We start from the raw sequence: 18114 nt of genomic DNA on the forward strand, positions 1-18114 counted from the left end.
CGAAGTTCATATTAATGTTGTACCAGTTTTGTGTGAAAAACACGTATTATAATATTCTGACGCAATTTCTTGTACGTTTTAAAGCAAAACTCTTGTTAAATTGATGCATATAAGTGGAATAGAATACTTACAAACTAATCATTAATCATGTTGCGGGACATCAGACATGGCAGGATGTTAACATGTACATAAACCGTGCTTACATATCTGCGTACCTGTTTATTTCTTCGATAAATTTTGGTGACCAATGTCAGCATCAATCAAAAGAACTCGTCATAATGATTTCCCATTAAAAAATCATTATTTTAAAAAAAAATTTAATTATAAAAATTTCAAGTATTGGTATCGATGTCTATGGGAATTGGTATGAGTATTGGCATCAGTTTGGGTATTAGCTCGCTTAAAAGAATATATGGTTGGGGATTTTCTATTTGATAATTTTTGAATACAGAAAGAATCCATTTTATTACAGGATATCAACAAATAAAAATAAAGAAATAAAAAATGCAAAATATGAATGTACAAATATAGGAACAATAACAACAATTACAAAACAAGCATTATGAACTCTTCAGCTGCTTGATGCGCAATGTAGTGAACATTTGGAGAGATTGTAGCCTGAAGGATCATTTAATGACTCAAAGAGAGCTTAAATCATGTTGAGAAGTCACCTCTGTTTTAAGGAGTCTATGGGAGTTTTCTAGGAACTTGAATATCAGAACTCAGGCAAGAAGCAATACGTAATGGTGATGACATGAGTTGAGCACTCAACATAGATAAAACAGACAGTCCCTGCTGATATGCTTATCTCTCATATGAACTGACATTTATTCCAAACAGAAATTACCCATTCTTTTCATTTTTGTAATTCCTTCAATGTCTCCCCCCTACTCAAGAGTTCTCTGGAGCCCTTTCGAAGCAACACATTGTGCTGAAACTGGGTATAGACGCTATGGAGATCATGAGGTAGCGAATGTTGATGAAAAAAAAGTAGTTCAAATTTTCACCACCAGGTTGAAAAGTGGCGCTCAAGTAACAACCACCAGTAATTTGAGTTTTTGTTGGTACACCAGTGGTCAATATGCACCCTGTCAAGGCGACCCTCAGGAAGCTTAACACAGTGTGATCAATGGGTACACGAAGTGTTAACCATGATGATGTTCACCATGCACAAGATTTTAGAACAATATTTCAATCTGGTGGTGAAAATTTGAACTATTTTTTTCATCAACATTCGCTTCTCCATGGCCTCCATAGCCTATACCAAGTTTCAGCGCAATCTCTAATTAGGGTCACCCGGTATAAATGCCATAATTAGAGGCACATATTTTTGGTAAATAAAAAAAGCAAAATTTTGGTATAAAAACTGATTCAATTTCAGGTTCAAAAGTGGAAAATAAAATAAAATTTGCTGTTATAGCGGTATATAAAATTATACATTTTAGTTTCAAAAATGTGAATATAATCCCAAATTTGATTTAAAAACTGCTCTTGCTACACAAAATAAACATATCCCTTCTGATAGCACATTTATGTCGTTTCCAGAATATTAAGATTATTCCTGTCCATTTTTGCTTCTCAAATATTTATAGCAGAATTAATCAATTTTCCGTGAATTGCATAACTCTCAGGATAATTCTGACATGAGAAAGTGTTGTGTCTGTAAATAAACTCTAAATTTCGTGTTTAAGAGTCTATTTTGCATTTTGCAGTTCATTTCGCATTATTTTGTGACAAAACAGGTTAGAAAAATGCATCTTACACCTTTCAGAAACATGAAAAATTAACATTACCAATGTGTAATTTCACATTTCATGTTTTCGTAAAAAACTAAATATGCATGCCTCTAGCCATAATTCCATTATGAACAACCTTTGTTCTAACGAGGATAGTGGCAGTGGCCACTGAAATTAATAGAACAAAGAAGATACAACAGTTTCATGGTTAAAGTAAGTACTAGTTTCTCCATATTTATTAACTACCGCATCTCTTTTCTCAATTATGAATGAACAACCTGATGTTACTTTTCCCAATTATAGTAAAGAAGTAAGACCAACATTAGTGCAGTTGTGGATTTGAAAATGATGTACTGTAGTTATTTAAAGAGAACATGTGTCAATGTTACTAATATGTGTGCACATTACAAATACAATAGGAAAGAAAGATGTTTTACTGACATTACAGTCTACTTACCTCCATACTTGCTACTTCTGATTTATTGCCTGATGGAAAAATTTGTAGAGAACAAGCATTGTGGACTTCAAATTCTTCTGACAATCTGTCCAATACATCCTTCTATTGAGAAACAGGAAATTTAGCATATTTACTTAGGTGAAAGTTAATATATAACAACATGTAAATTTATACATTACATCCAACCAGAACATTGAGAGTCAAGTATTCAACACACTCGCGGACACTTTGGGAACAAATTTGAAATGGTTAGGAAAAAGTAATGCATATATGAAAGTAAGGAAATGAAGAGAGATTCGAAATAAAATGGCAAGGTGAACAGCTAGAACAAGTGAATAGATATGAATATTTGGGAACAATAATAACAGGCGATGGAAAAGTAGAATAAATAAATAACAGGAGTTCTAAAAACAAATAAAACTTTTTTTTTGTATGTACGCATTGCTTGCATTGTAGAATTATTTTTCTGTAGTTTACGGTTATAACAAGGATAAGAAAACAGTTCTATGCTAACCATTGTTATAACTGTATCTTTAGTCAAAATGAAAATAAATGTCTAATGAAGGGAGCATGTGTTCTCCTGAAACGTCACAACGAAAACTGTTTTCTTATGCTTGTAATAACTGTAAACTACAGGAAAATAACAAATAAAACATATTACCAAATAAGTAATACAATAGTCGGAAAAAAAGGAGGTACAAGAAAATACCGAATTAACGATTTATAAAACTATACACCAACAATGTTCCGTGGCATAGAAAGCTTAGCACTCCAAAATAAGCATAAAAGTAGATTAATAGCAAAAGAGATGAAATACCTCAGAAGAGTTGTAGGAAAAACCAGATGAGATAGAATGAGGAACACTAAAATTAGGGAACAGCTTCAAGTACAATCAACTGAAGAGGTAATAGAAAGAACGATGGGCTGGTGTGGTCATGTCGTGAGAATGGGAGAAGAGGAAAACATTGGATAGAATGGGAACATTATCTGTGATGGTTACTAAAAGAGGGAAGACATTACTGGAAGTTATGAGAATGGCTCAAGAAAGGAAGAGTTTTAGCACATGGCTGAAGGACCCCAACGCCTAACAGCACGAAAGGGAAGAAGTACGTAAGTAAGAGAAAAATACCCTTACCTTCACCCATATTTTCATATCATCAGCTGTAAATTCAGTTTGTGTCTGTCCATAAGTGATAACCGAAGAGACACTGTCTTTGATTATGTCAGTAGCTTTACTGATGAAGGTCATCATTAGCTTGTGCTGAAATATGAAAGATACAACCTTTCAAATAAACAATAAAAGAGAAACGAGTACGATATCACAGTTAGAACATGGAGATAAAAACAATGCTTATATACATGCACAGAGTTCCCATTCATTTGAGAAACCTAATTCCACTTTTCAGGTTTACCAGGCAAGGTAAAATTATTCCAACCCTCTCCCCCTGTACTTATTGTAGTGTGTCATGAAGGCACATTAAGGCAATGTGGAGGTAGAGTCCCAAATATTCATGATCTTGGCCATTTGTGGAGTTAATGTGATTAGCACCATGCTCCAGCCATGTTAAGCCCCTACGGTTGCACCCAGATAATCAGTTATTAGCGGTTGAGTGAACCCCAGAGCAAAGACAAGGTCGGAAAAATTCCTAACCTTTAGATCACCCAACCTAGGAATCTTGCATAGAAGCCAGATACCCAGACTAGGTAAATTACATATATTTTCAAGTTAAAAAAAAAAATAAATAATAATGTACAGGCGAACCTTGGTTTTATGTTTTTCAGGCTGAAAAAAACTTAAAATGCAGGAAAATGTAAAATTGAGGAAAATTTTATAACATTTTTCTATGGTGGGAACATCAAGATTGAATGTATAATGCAAGATAATATAAAATCAGGGTATCAATGTATTATCAAATGAATTGTAACACCGTGTGCTCTTAACGTTAGAAAAATGGTTCAAGTTCTGTACAGTGCATAACACTGGTCTACGTCCACTTTGCTGACTGGAGGCTGATGGTTGTTCTATAGTAATTCGAGGGTGGTAAATCCAAAACCGAAATCCGTTTTTTTCTATCACGTCAGGTTTCGGAGGAAAATAGAAAATTATCTAATATTAGGGATGTATATTTAGAGCAATGAAACAACGTAGTCCGTAAAGAGGTCACAAGATGGCAGCACATGGAATATTATAATGAATATTATTTCAATCAGTTTTTCGAACATTGTTAACCCCAAAACAAAGGACAAATATTACTGACTTTGTAAGGAAAGCATATAGTGCATATTTCGGAATTAAATTGGGTGACCAAGATAAATCCTGGGCACCTCATAAAGTATGCAGGACCTGTGTAGACTAAAGGAAAGAAATATGTTAGCGTCTGGAGCATGTATCGGGACAGAGAGAGGCATCTATTTAAGATATTTTCAAAGCGACGAAGAACTTGTCTATTGTACAGATGTGAAGGGACTAATTGAAGCTATGGGATGTACGTATAATGAAGAAGAATGGAGGCTTTTTATTGATAGCTCGAAGAGGACTTTGAAGCGTGTGTTGCTGCATAATGGCAATAAGTTAGCATCCATTCCTGTTGGCCACTCCGTACATTTGAAGGAAAGCTACGAAACGATGAAAGAACTGCTTCGAAACAAAAAGTATGCAAATGACAGTTGGCTTGTGTGCGGAGATCTCAAGGTCATTTCAATGTTACTTGGTCAACAAGCAGGTTTCACGAAATATCCATGCTTTTTGTGTTTATGGGACAGTCGAGCAAGGAATGAACATTGGGTACGAAGACTGTGGCCTGCCAGGAAAAGCTTTGAAGTCGGAGCGACAAACATCCAGAACAAGCCGCTTGTTGATCCTAAGAAAGTGTTACTTCCTCCACTGCACTTTAAGTTGAATTAAATGAAGCAGTATGTAAAAGCTCTGGATAAGAATGGGGCTTGCTTTAAATACATTTGCTCAAAATTCCTGCATTGACGCATGAGAAAGTAAAAGCAGGTATTTTTGATGGTCCTCAGATAAGGATGCTAATGAAAGATGAAGAATTCTTACAAACAATGAACCGCACAGAGAAAGATGCATGGTGTGCCTTTTCTGATGTCAATACAAACTTTCTTGGAACCTTCAGGGCGCACAACTACGAGGTTCTAGTTGAAAATTTGTTGGTGACGTTTCAAAAGTTAGGAGTGAATATGAGTGTCAAGCTTCACTTCCTGCACAGCCACTTAGATGTATTTCCGTCCAATCTTGGTGCCGTAAGTGAAGAACAGGGCGAACGCTTCCACCAAGACATAAAAATCATGGAGCACCGATATCAGGGGAGATGGAATGAAAACATGATGGCCGATTATTGCTGGTGCTTGCAGCGTGACGTTCCTGAGGCCACCTACTCCAGAAAATCAAAGAAATGAAATTTTTTTCCTAAGTAGGTATGCATGTTGTGCTATTCTGTGGTGTATGTTAAGTTTAGCGTTAGTACAGGCATCAGGTGTTGACTGTATGTGCTCGTCAAACAAATTTATCAATTTGCCGGAATTGCCTAAACTTTTTGTCCATTAAGAACTCCCTATTGAGAAAATAGAAACGTATGTTTGTTAAACAGCGTGACGTGATACTCTGCATGGACATCTGACTACGTCGCATTCTCTTTGCAAGTGCTCTTGGAATGTAGCCGGATTTAATTTTCTGAAAATTTTGAAATGTGACTTGTCAAACAATGCAACTTAATACCTGTTATCAGCTCCGACACCTATGTATAGTCCTATAATTTCATTATGTACAGATATCTATATGGAAAATTGCTGGAGTTTAGCCCAGTATTATAATATTGTGAAAATTTTCAAATGTGATTTGTGAAAAATTGTGACGTGATACACATTTTCTGACTACATATTTGGAATCAGCGACCTCAAATTATATAGGATCAGTTAAAATATCTAAGTCAGCAGAAATTTTTTTTTCATATGTAGACCAGTGTAATACAACCCATTAACATACTAATCAATAGGCAAGTGTTAAGTTTTGAACATTGTAAGCTACACACAAATGAAATAAATGCTTTCAGCATTGTTGAAAATAAATGAATAAAAATAAAATTAAAGAACATTCTTACATGAAATCAGTTGGAAGAGATATTTTTTTTTAGTATGGATGGGAGTAATGGTCAATATATGCATATCAGTTAATGGATAAAATTATAGCGCAAATTTGTTGCAATTTTGTCATTATATTTATGAACATAAACCTATATGTATTCCACACGTCTTGATTAAAGTAAATGTCTACATGCATGCCTTCTTCTTCCAAGGCAAAACAAATTGCAGTCACCTCGAAAATATCAGGCTGGTAAAAATATTGGTTATTCACATTGGCAAATTTCTTATGGATATTTGCAGCATCTCATTCTAAAAAGAAAAAAAAAGCCCCCTATTTTTCGTGACATATTTAAGAAGTTCCCTGACTTTTTACTCCTAGGTCGATGACTTTGAAAGGATGTTTCACGATAGTGGGAATCCTGATGAAGATATTAAAATGATTGACAAATGTCTTGCAGGACATCTATCATTAGTATGGGTGCCATCTCAACTTGTGATCATATCAACCACAAAAAGTTGCAGAAATATCCATTTTTATATAACTCTACAAGTTTGCATCAAAAATTCCTTTAGCACGTATAGAAAAGCTATTGAAATTATCACCCCAATACATGGTTGCTAATAAAACAGCATTTAACAGTGCTGCAAAAATCTGAATAGTAACATCTAAAAAGTCTAAATATTAACTAACTAAATTAACTCTCTAGCCTTCTTGAACCCGAAGGTTCATGGCTGCAGCAATACAGGCCTTCCATCTGTCCCTCTCCTGAGCAAGATCTATATACTATTTTCCAGAATATATCAGCATTTGCTGAACCTCGCCCAAGAATAAAGAATAAAGACCAATTTCCTTTAGGTTCATCTCAACATTATCCCTCCATCTTCATCTTTGTCTTCCTACTGGTCTCTTACCATCAGGTTTCCCAACAAGAATCCTGTAAACTCTTCTTTCCTCTCCCATTCGTGCCACATTGCCTGCCCACCTAAGTCTTCTTGATTTAATCATTGTAATAATATCTGGACATGAATACAAACTATGTACTTCTAAATTATGTAACCTTCTCCACTCACCTGTCTCCTAATCCCTTTGAAAAAGCCTAAATAGTGCTTATTACAACTAAATATTTGACCAACTAGCGAACATAAAACATACATTGTCTTGCCTATTGTTCCACTCAAGATCAACATAGTTCGTTATTTCATCCTGGTACTCAGCTTCCTCAGGTGACAATGGCTCACGCTTGGGTGACATGTTGCTGAATACAGATGAAATTATGTCTGTGAGAGACCTATTCTAATAGAGAAAAACATTAAAATACTATTTTTTAACAACATATCATCAAATCAAACACACACTATAGTAATGGGCTGATTGCTCACTGCTCTATCAGTTTCTGCTGATATACTCATAGATATATCACTGCATTGGTTTATCAGCAAATTTCAATTATCCATTATTTCATTAACTAGCCTATAATTTTGTGCAAAGTTCTGCCATTTTTAAAATCTATTAATGAGCAAGTTTTCGGTGAAAGCTATCACCTGTGGTGCAAGTGGTCCCGGGTTTGATTCCTCATGGGTGCTCCAAAATTTTGAAATTAGCCGAGCATTGGGTGGGCAATTGGTAAGCTATTTGAAAGCAATGGTAATCCAGTTTAACTCCGAATTTACATTTTCTCACATTATACATTCAATTCTGATGATTTCAGTAGAACAAAATGTAACAATTTTCATGGATTTTATATTCTCCCACATTTTAAGTTCTTTTAAATTGGGTCCCCTGAAAAACGTAAAATTGAGGTTTCCCTCTATTCTAGCGAAGCCAGATAACAATGGATTGACAGTCTTCGGTCTCAAAGAGCTCTGGTGCAATGAAGTTTAGTTTCAATTAATATAAAGGCATGTTCCATGTACTCTGGTTTCGTAAATATTTTTAAATAGGCAATTTATTTTTCTAAGGCAAAATTTATTGCATATTATATTCTTTTAAAGTTAGTGACAATGGTTCTTTACCAATGCATCAGTATTGGATAATATAATTGAATAGCTTATTGCAGAAAGGGACCTGAGTCACTTTTGCACAATTCTGAGAAAAACAAGAAAAATCGTATAATATTGAGAGTGTAAGAAAGAAATGTGCTGTTGTTGGCTCAAATTTTTAGCATAATGAATAGTTAATTTTGCAACCCTCAATGCGCCCTCCTGCAGTATGCTGCTAGAGACAGAGGAGATGAAAAATTTGTGACTCCGATACCTCAAAAATGTGACTCAGGTCCCTTTCTGCAATAAGCCATTCAATTTTAATTTTATGTACCGATACCGGCTGATACAGTCTAATTATCCTGAAAATTATGCAAAATTCCCATTTATTTTGCATCACTATTGTGTGAAAAACTGTATTTTGTGATTACGTAACAGGTATTTTAATATTCTGATGTAATTCTTGAATATTTTGAAACAAAACTCTGGTATATTGATGCTTATAACTGGAGTGGACTGCTCACCCACTAATATTAATTAATATTTTGAACAACTTTTAAATGTTAAATTCTTCAAGCATCAGTATTGGTGGAAATCAGAAAGAGTATCAACATCGGTTTGAGAATCGGTTCAAAATTGTATGTATCGGTCCACTTCAGTGCAGTGTGTGCTCCTTTGGACAACTTCCAGCTGATAGTTTAAAGACAGGTGCTGTGCACAGGTATGTGGTAAACGAAGAGTGGCACCTTGTCCATGTCACCAAAGGAACATGAATTATTTTTCAATAAATATAGTGATTTACACTCATACAGGGTGTTTCCGTGACCTTGAATCAAACTGGCAGTGTGTATGGCGACTGACGCAAGTACCAATATGAGATAAGGAACCCTGGTTCGGAAACGTGTCACTAAAATGTTACAAGCCAAAACTAGTTGGGGCTGCCTATGACAGTGAAATGAGACAACTGAAAGATGTGGCTTGTAGATTTAATACGGACATTACTACAGTGTATCGTAGCACTGTATGATAAAAACGATACAGCTGTTCAAAATGACAGCCCGCAGTGTCGATGCAGGCATGACAGCATCGCAAGAAGCTCTATCGCATCCGCTCTAATATTGCTGAAATCGTTCTGATGATACCACAGGCAGCAAGGATTCTGGCCAGGAGGAGATCACTGTAGTAATGTCTCTCTTAAATCTACAAGTCACATCTTTCAGTTGTCTTATCTCACTGTCATAAGACAGCTCCAACTAGTTTTGGCTTATAACTTTTTAATGACGCACTTCCGGACTGGGGTTCTTAAATTCATATTAGTACTCGGGTCAGTCTCCATCAAACCTGCCAGTTTGATTCAAGGTCACCGAAACACCCTATGTGATAGTTCTATTGACCTTTGATGACAAATACAAATGATACAACTCAATTTATAAACGACACTTGCCTGGACACTTCAACAACTGCCCTGTACCCTGCATCTTTCTTATTTTGATTATTGCTCAAGCTCTCGGCCAGTTTCCTTGCTGCAGTAGCAACAAGCATCATTGTGTCATCCTCCATTTTCTTCTTGACACGAAGTACATTATGTAGTGAAGATGCAGCCTGTTTCACGGTGTTGAAGTCGGAAAGAGGGACCTAGAATATGAAATTACGTATCTATTAGCATTACAAATTAATCCATCAGCACGAGTGCATATTCAAAATGTATTCTAACGGCCTGTTCTGACTGGTACATCTTCCAATTTTCTAAAACATTTTCTTGAAATTATGATTAATTTGTAACGTACTGAAAAATTATGTGAAAATAGCTCAATCAGAGGCTGAACCAAGTTCTTTTCAATGCCAATACACTATCACTGAATTAGCAAATCAACCCCTGGCATATGAACAATATAGTACTTGGATCTTGTACAAGTTCATAGTGTCCATTCCTGGCATACATGCAACTTCTCATTGCTATTGGTACGCCCCTGGACACATGGATTCTAATGCTATCTGCATTACATTGCTACAGTTGAATTTACCCACATTAAATTACTATAAACTCAAATCATATTTTATTATCTTCCATTTCTTTGTGGGATTAAAGCCAGGAAATGTCTTTAAATTGTTATTTTTGTCTTTAAATGTAATTGTTAAAGCAATTACACTTTGTAAAGAAAAAAATAGCATTATTTCATTATTTTTAGTTTTTGGCATTTCACTCTTACATTTTCAGTTGTTTTATTGATTATATTCAACCTGATGTTTTATTTTTCTAACTGTTAAATAAAATACCATATATATTCAATATATATTTATTATTAAGTTGCGGTATTATCAGCATCGGTGAGTATCAGCTGATTATATTTTACAGATACCATATGATACCAAAGATTTTCAATGGCTAGAAAAGCTGGCAAAGGCAACAGCTCACCTCAACATTTGTCCTTTTTAAAAGTTAATTTATCCTTCCTTCTGACAGATTGGGAGACCAGCACAGGAAGTTCCACAGATTTTTCTAGAAACAGTGGATAAAACCCCACCTTCCTGGGAAGCAGATGGCAAGATAGATCAAAGGCAGGGGTAAGTGAAACCTGAACCCAAACGTGACCATGAAGGCATGAAACTGCTTAGTTAATGCTGTGGAAAATAAACAATTAATTGCCAATTCTTGCTTGAAGCTCGCGGTCATAAGATAGGTGGATGTTTTTAAACCACCCACCGCACTAATGCCGAGTCAGGTAGTTGCAGAGTTCTTGGAAAAGAGGGATGAAGGTCACTGTGAAATTAGCTTTGTTTTATCTACGTTCAAGCGAGAAGGGGAATTATCTATTTATTCTTATTCTCTTCCCTTCTGTCTTTTGTGTTCCGGTTTCGAGTCCCGGCCTAGGTTTTGGTGTTTTGTGAATGTTCCTTCATCAACTTCATCTAATTATCACTTATCCTGCTTGTCGCGATTTGCTAAAAGTTGGAAAACAGCAATGCCAAATAACGAAAATACAAGGGGGGCTAAGGTGAAGGGAGAGCTCCACCAGGGTTGCTATGATTTTTTGATTATGAAATTCCGTGACATTTCCAGGTTTTCCAGTCCAAAAATGAATTTTGTCCAGACACGTTTATCATCATGATTTTTGCTTTTGAACCTTGCGTTTTTTCAATTAATATATAATCTGTTAATTATTAATGAATATTCACTTTAACAACTTTTTTTTTTAGCAAATATCATTCTACACACGCAAGAACATGAAAATTCGAAGAATAAAATGTAAAATTACAATCGGCATAAAATGTATTGGGTGCTACTATCACGTGCATCTACCCTTCAGGCTAAGGTAACAGACGTACATTGTTTCACCATAACAGATCTGCACAATATAAAAACAACAGAAAAAGTTTATAAGCCAAACACAATTTTTCATTTTCTGGCGGATTTATAGTATTGTAGAAAATTCTTCTCTTTTGCTTACACAGCATCCGAAGAAACTTTTGTTGCATATAGGAATTCCATAGGAAATGCCAACAAGACTAAGATCTATAAAATAATAGACGACAACCCCATCTTCCCCAACTTTCTCGATAATTATGATCATATTGTCAATATACTTTAGTTATCAATCAGATATCTGGACTGCAAGTTTTACTTTGATATTCTTTCTAATATCTAGTAATATAAAAGTAAAAATTTATTACACAAATTCGAAGGAACAATAATTTTGCAGAAGTCTGAGAATCATAAGAACGAAACAAACAAGTTTCTAAACTGAATCTTTTTTGGGAGTGGAATCACAAGAACCGAATCCAGAAGTGGAACTGAACTGCTTGTTCATTTTGCAACTTTTTCTCTTGCAGACTCCAAAATGCACGTAAATTCCAGATGATCTGCAAAATTCCGTGAAATTTCCCAAATTTTTCCCTGACAAGCCAAATTCCCTTACATTTACCTGTTTTCCAGATGTGTAGCAAACCTGTACAGGAAAGATAATAGAAGTGAATCCAAAACATTTTAACATTCGTAATAAGAATACAGTGAAGCTACTTTTTCTTTACAGAGTGTAGCTTTAACAACATGCTGTGTGTCAACATTTATATTTGTTAAATGTTCCCTAGAAGTGGCAATAAATTGATCTTCCAACATTTTTATCGCGAGACCGTGAAGACAACATGGTTGTGGTGGAAAATTATAATAATTTACATAAAACTATACATTTAAATAAATGTTAACAATATCTGAAGAGAACACTAACCTGGTTAATCACATTAACTAGTGCATGTTGAATTTCTTCAACATTCTCCCACAAGGAGCTATTATCTGTTAAGTTCTTTATACCTTCTGCTAAGGCTGTGCTGACTGCAGCAATGAACTGTAGAGTACCTGGAATAAAGGAATGAATAATATCAATATTTAATTGCTTAGTCAATATATTAAATTGTTAAACTAGTTTCAAATACTTTTCATCCACATTAAGCTGGCTTCACACACTAACCAGGCAACATATACAGTTAAGAGCTTCAGGTTGATTCAGTAGGAAACCCAGATAACTCAAGTTTTTGTACGGTTCTCTACAAAAATTGACATGTACTTACTTTGTACGTTACAAAACAAGTGTGCCCAGTGGCCCGCTCCAGCATCAAACACTCTTTTATTAATTCATGTCTATGTGACTTTCTATTATATATTAAATAACTAATGCAGGGAGATTCATACTTATAAAATTGAATCCATGTACTTCGACTTTCTCATCAAATACAGTATATTATTTCTTATGTAACTTTCGCACATTTTAACGCCAACAGCGCCCCCTTTGGTTGGTTTTTGTAAAATGGCGGTTATTTTTGTTTGTACCATTGACTGAACGTGTGAATGCACACAAAATTTGAAAATGGAGGCCAAACTAAAAAAGGTGGAAATTGGGGCGCATCGAAATTTCAACCATTTTTTATTTTTTTAGGTTACCGTTTCGAGAGCAAAGTCGGATTTCGGTGGCAAATGTTGGCCAACATGTCCCCTGCATGGAGAAATTTTTTTGGTTGCTCCAGTGTCCACCGCGAGGCGCTCAGGTCGTTTTGATATATAGATTGCAGGTTGAGGTGATGACGTCACCATGCGGTTCGCGGGTCACCATGGGAAATCGTCGTACCGGATTAGGCGCCTCCGGCGCCCACGTGGGACCGCCATCTTGAAATTTCGAAACGCGCGTTGTGATTTGGGGAGGCAGATTGTAGAGTTTGAAGCAGTCATGGGCGAACAGGCAAGATTATGAGATTCGGAACATGGAACATATTATCCCTATATAGAATAATCCCACGTTTCCTATGGTAGCCCCCCACTTGGCTATCTTGGATTTTCGCCTAGGTCGACGGTACGGCCACAGTCGCCTACTCTGTTACAACATTCATTAAATATATATAAAAATGGGTAACAACGACATTTCCCACTATCTCTAATTTGCGAATACAGCATTCGTGGTACAGTTCCTTCACCGTATGTCTTCCAAAATGCACTTTGACATTGTTTAATGGAACTAGTTTGCCAGTATTAATGAACAATAAACACACATTATGCAACCAAGTACATGTTTGTAGTACACACAATCCCTCTATACTGAGTCAAATGACGGCTTGGTGGCTGTGCCTCAAGATCATGGGTACAGTCCATTTCGTTGAGGGGTGTGACTGTTTTACTTTGATAGACATACATAGGAAACAGTACTAAAATTTAAAAGTTATAGAGAAAGCTCTTGGTTTCTTAGAGAGAACATCACTCTTTTTCTTCCGTGGAATTTTGAAATTTCGTATTTCCGCATCAAAATTCACATAAGTAATTTTTAAACCGCGTTTGCCACATCCATCATGAATCACTAGGGGCAATGTGAAAAAACACATTGTAGTGTTAATTTTTCATGTTTTTGAAAGGTGTGAGATGCATTTTGTGACCAAGTTTTGACACGAAATAATGCAAGGTGAACTGCAAAAAGCGAAATTAACTCTTAAACACGAAATTCAGGGTTTATTCACCGAGGCCTTCTGAAGTCTGAATTATCCTGAGAGTTATGCAATTCCTGGAAAATTGATTAATTCTGCTGTTAATATTCGAGAAGCAAAAATGGACTCCGTTACACAGAAATAAACTTAATACTCTGATAACTACATAAATGTGCTATTAGAAGTGAAATGTTAATTCACTGGAATAAGTGTAGTTTTTAAATCAAATTTAGGATTATATTCACAATTTTAAAACCAAAATGTCATTTTATGTACCACTTTTCATCCAATTTTTCACCACTATAACACCAATATTTTATTTTATTTACCGCTTTTGAACCTGAAATTGACTCAGTTTTTGTACCGAAATTTTGCTTTTTTATTTACAAAAAATATGTGCCTCTATGAATCACTCTTTTTGTTATATGAAATAACAAAAAGACTTCAAATGCTGAATGTATTTTAGTGGAGAAAAAAGAGGGGGGGGGGATTGATAGAATTTTAGATGGAACAGAAATTTCAACATAAAAGAAACAGTCATCAAAAAACACTATCATCATCATCTAAACAAGATTCGAAAGTGTAATGTCTGATGTAATAAATGTCTCATGAAGGAAGCGCGTGTTCTGAAATTTTACATAAAAAAGTGTGTTTAAATGCTTGTAACAACTGTAAACTACAAGAATAATAATTCTACAATGAAAGCAATACGTATGAACAAGAAAAATTGCCTATTTTATCTTTAATACATAAATAAGAAAATTAGGGATGAGTCGATATGAAATTTTGGCCAATACCGATAAAGTATCGATATAAAGTTTACCGATACTGATAACCGATATAAATTCCAAATCATCCTTGAAGAACCTGAATGGATCATTGAGCTCCTTAATAAATGTGTGTTTCAAGATGACTGTAGTGCAAAAGTAGTTGCATATTTAGACATTATTTTTTTAAAAAGTAGGGCATGAGATTATCGATAAAAATAATAACAAAATGGTAGAATTTTGCACTAAATTATAAGATATAAATAGATATATAGGATCGGTAAAATAATCGGTAATTTTACCAATTAACCAATATCAGCTGATATCGATAAAGTACCAATTAATCTATCCTACCCCATCCCTTAATTAAATACAGAGGAACCTCAACTATGTATTTTACATGGGACTGACTACAGAACATAAAATGCAGGCAAATGTGCAATCTGGAAAAAATGTATAACATTTTGCTTCACTGGGATCAGAAAAGTAAAGAAAATGTAAAATCATGTCACACTGCATGCACAGTATTTAACAGTAATTTAGAACTTGGAACGTATGTGAAATATACTTCTTTATTTGTCAACCAACCTTCCTGATTTCCTATTTTTAAGCCAACGTTTAATTCTGAATCTTCATCACGAGCCATATGATCTAGCACTTCAAGAAGATCACCAATTGATTTAGATTCACTTGGTGGCAAAACCTACGAAAAGGAAAGAAGGAAAAACAAATATTTCATCAATTGTTTCAAAAATGTTATAAGACATTTTTACTGGTAACACAAATTATACCTTTATATTTGTAAAAAACAATAACAAAATGGCAGAATTATGCACTTAATTACAGGTTATTTGTGGAAATATTGGGATTCTTTGATATGTGTATTTTGGCTACCAATTGAGCATGCATATTTTGTTTTTGACAGAGAAACTAAATTGCATACTGAAAACATTTTTCATGTTTTGAAAGGTGTAAAGTACACTGTTACGAAATGACATGAAATTCAAACAACCTAAAACATAATGCACTGATGTACTGACAACACTCTCCACAATCTGTATTATCTTGCGGGATATGTAAAATCCTGGAACCGTGATTAATTCTGCTGCAAAATTTAGGAAGGAAAAATTGATATCTTTACTCAGGAATAAATTTAATAATGCTCGAATATCTAGTTAAATGAATCTATGTAGGTATCTGTCAAACGTGCATCCAAACTTCCCACTATATTTTAAAATCTTCATGGCCATGTTCTAAATATATAGAGTTTCATTACTTTATTTTAGTTTGTGAATCATTGTTTAAAAAGAGATTTGAAAACACCAGCAGAATCTGGAACACTCTCGCAACATAAAACTATTAATTTTTTAAAATTATATATGCATATTTTCGAACTGAAGCTAGAACAGGTTGGTTGATTTGATTGATTGAGTTGGAGTTTTAAGTCCACTTTATGCACAGTAAGGCTAATCGGGACTGGACCTACAGATTAAAGTGGGATCCGAACCACTATGCGTCTCCACCGGGAAGCTAGAACAGATTTTGGCAAATACTGGCTAAGCCTTATTTTAACACCAAAATGTAATTTTATAAACCACTTTTGATCCCGGAGTCTTTATACAGAAATTCCTACCAATATATCATCAATTAATTGCCCCATTCCTAATCAACATGAACTACATTGTACCTTGCAGTTAATGCATGTTTCACTTGTTCTGCCCATACTGTCTGAAGCAACAACACATACTGAGGTGTCATAGGTTGACTCCTTCCCTTCTGACAAGACAGCATCCTTCAATTCTGCAAATTCATTGGCACCCAAATAGATATCTAATATCAAGAAAAATAATATATGAGAATATATAGATTCCTTATCTATGAAAATATATTTTCCTGATCAAGGTTGAAATTTATTATTAACTTAGCTCGTCAGGTGATGTGCATTGTGGTACGTTATGATTTTAAAAAGACATGGCAGACCAAATTAGACACAAACCAAATTAGGTGCAAATCTACTGCATAATAACTAGAGACCAGATTTTAAAGGGAAAAATTTTCCTCTAAAAAGGACAATAGTTTGTTTGCACTCCACTAAAAATACTATTTTAAATGAAAGCATATATAAAAAGGGATACATTAAATTTCTTATTAACGTTTCTTATTAATGTATCCGTTTTTATATATAAATGGTATATATTGTGTTTTCATTTAAAATAATATTTTTAGTGGAGTGCAAAAAATAAACTATTTTGAAGATAAAGTACAATGTATAATGTTACCATTAGTTTCAATTAAATCTTCCTTGCACAGCTTACCACATTCCATACCTTGCTGCCACTTGTACCTGGCTTTACCATTTCACTGACACTCAATACTGTCATCCCTGTCACACAGTGACAAAAACTATTCCAAAAAATTTCACAATAAAAGACTAAATTAGAAGATAAGTACATGTTCAACTCAACAGGTGTGCGGCTTACAATGCGTTTGTAGCTGCGTAAGCCCAGATTGCATGTTTCAACAATCGCTGCAAAATACTCCCAACACTCATGGAGGGAAGTAAGGTAAGGTGCTTGTTCTTTCTGTCCTCTAAGCTGCACTAAATAGACAATTGTTGAATGTTTTGTTCAGGCAAAAAACAGTCATACAAAATATTTGATATCTTGTCAATAAAGGGACCAACGAAGATGTTTCTTAAAAAAGAGATTGGGGGAAGAATGTAGGCTGAAAAACTAGTCAATAAAGGGATCAGAATGGAAAAAGTTTAAAAAAAGGAAAAAAGGGGAATGTGGGCTGAAAAGGGGGGGGGGGGAAAGGGAAGTCAAAACCATGTAATCTTAGTGGAAGATAATTATCAACGCCGTTGTTATTTATTCCATGACCAGTGTTGAAAAATAAAAAAAGGACTTCATTTTAAAATCCACCCTCTAATAATAACCAATGGTAAAACAGCTTGTGAGGGGCCAGTACCTAGATTCCCAGGAGACTCAAACCTGTACATGTCTTCTAGCCAGAGCCCAAATGTTGCACCTTAGCCTGCACGGCCATGGATACTTTGAGATAAAACTGAAGTAGAAAATTAACTCAGTAGGGGTGAATTATTCCATTTGTA

The 18114-nt window shown here is 34.9% G+C and overlaps 1 protein-coding gene across 1 annotated transcript in view; it reads right to left on the reverse strand.

The window, feature by feature from the left end:
• Positions 1–17383, reverse strand: part of LOC145992472 (polycystin-1-like protein 2) — an 84823-nt gene extending 67440 nt beyond the window's left edge. The window contains exons 1-7 of the mRNA XM_083128855.1: positions 17330–17383; positions 15591–15705; positions 12498–12625; positions 9716–9906; positions 7445–7580; positions 3329–3454; positions 2194–2295 (exon numbers count right to left, since the gene is read on the reverse strand). Of these exons, the coding sequence (XP_082984981.1) occupies positions 2194–2295; positions 3329–3454; positions 7445–7580; positions 9716–9906; positions 12498–12625; positions 15591–15705; positions 17330–17383 (852 nt within the window). The remainder of the gene's footprint in view (positions 1–2193; positions 2296–3328; positions 3455–7444; positions 7581–9715; positions 9907–12497; positions 12626–15590; positions 15706–17329) is intronic.
• Positions 17384–18114: the final 731 nt, after the last annotated feature.

Source organism: Lepisma saccharinum, chromosome 9, assembly GCF_977018435.1.
Source record: "Lepisma saccharinum chromosome 9, izLepSacc3.1, whole genome shotgun sequence".
Classification (NCBI taxonomy): Eukaryota; Metazoa; Arthropoda; class Insecta; order Zygentoma; family Lepismatidae; genus Lepisma; species Lepisma saccharinum.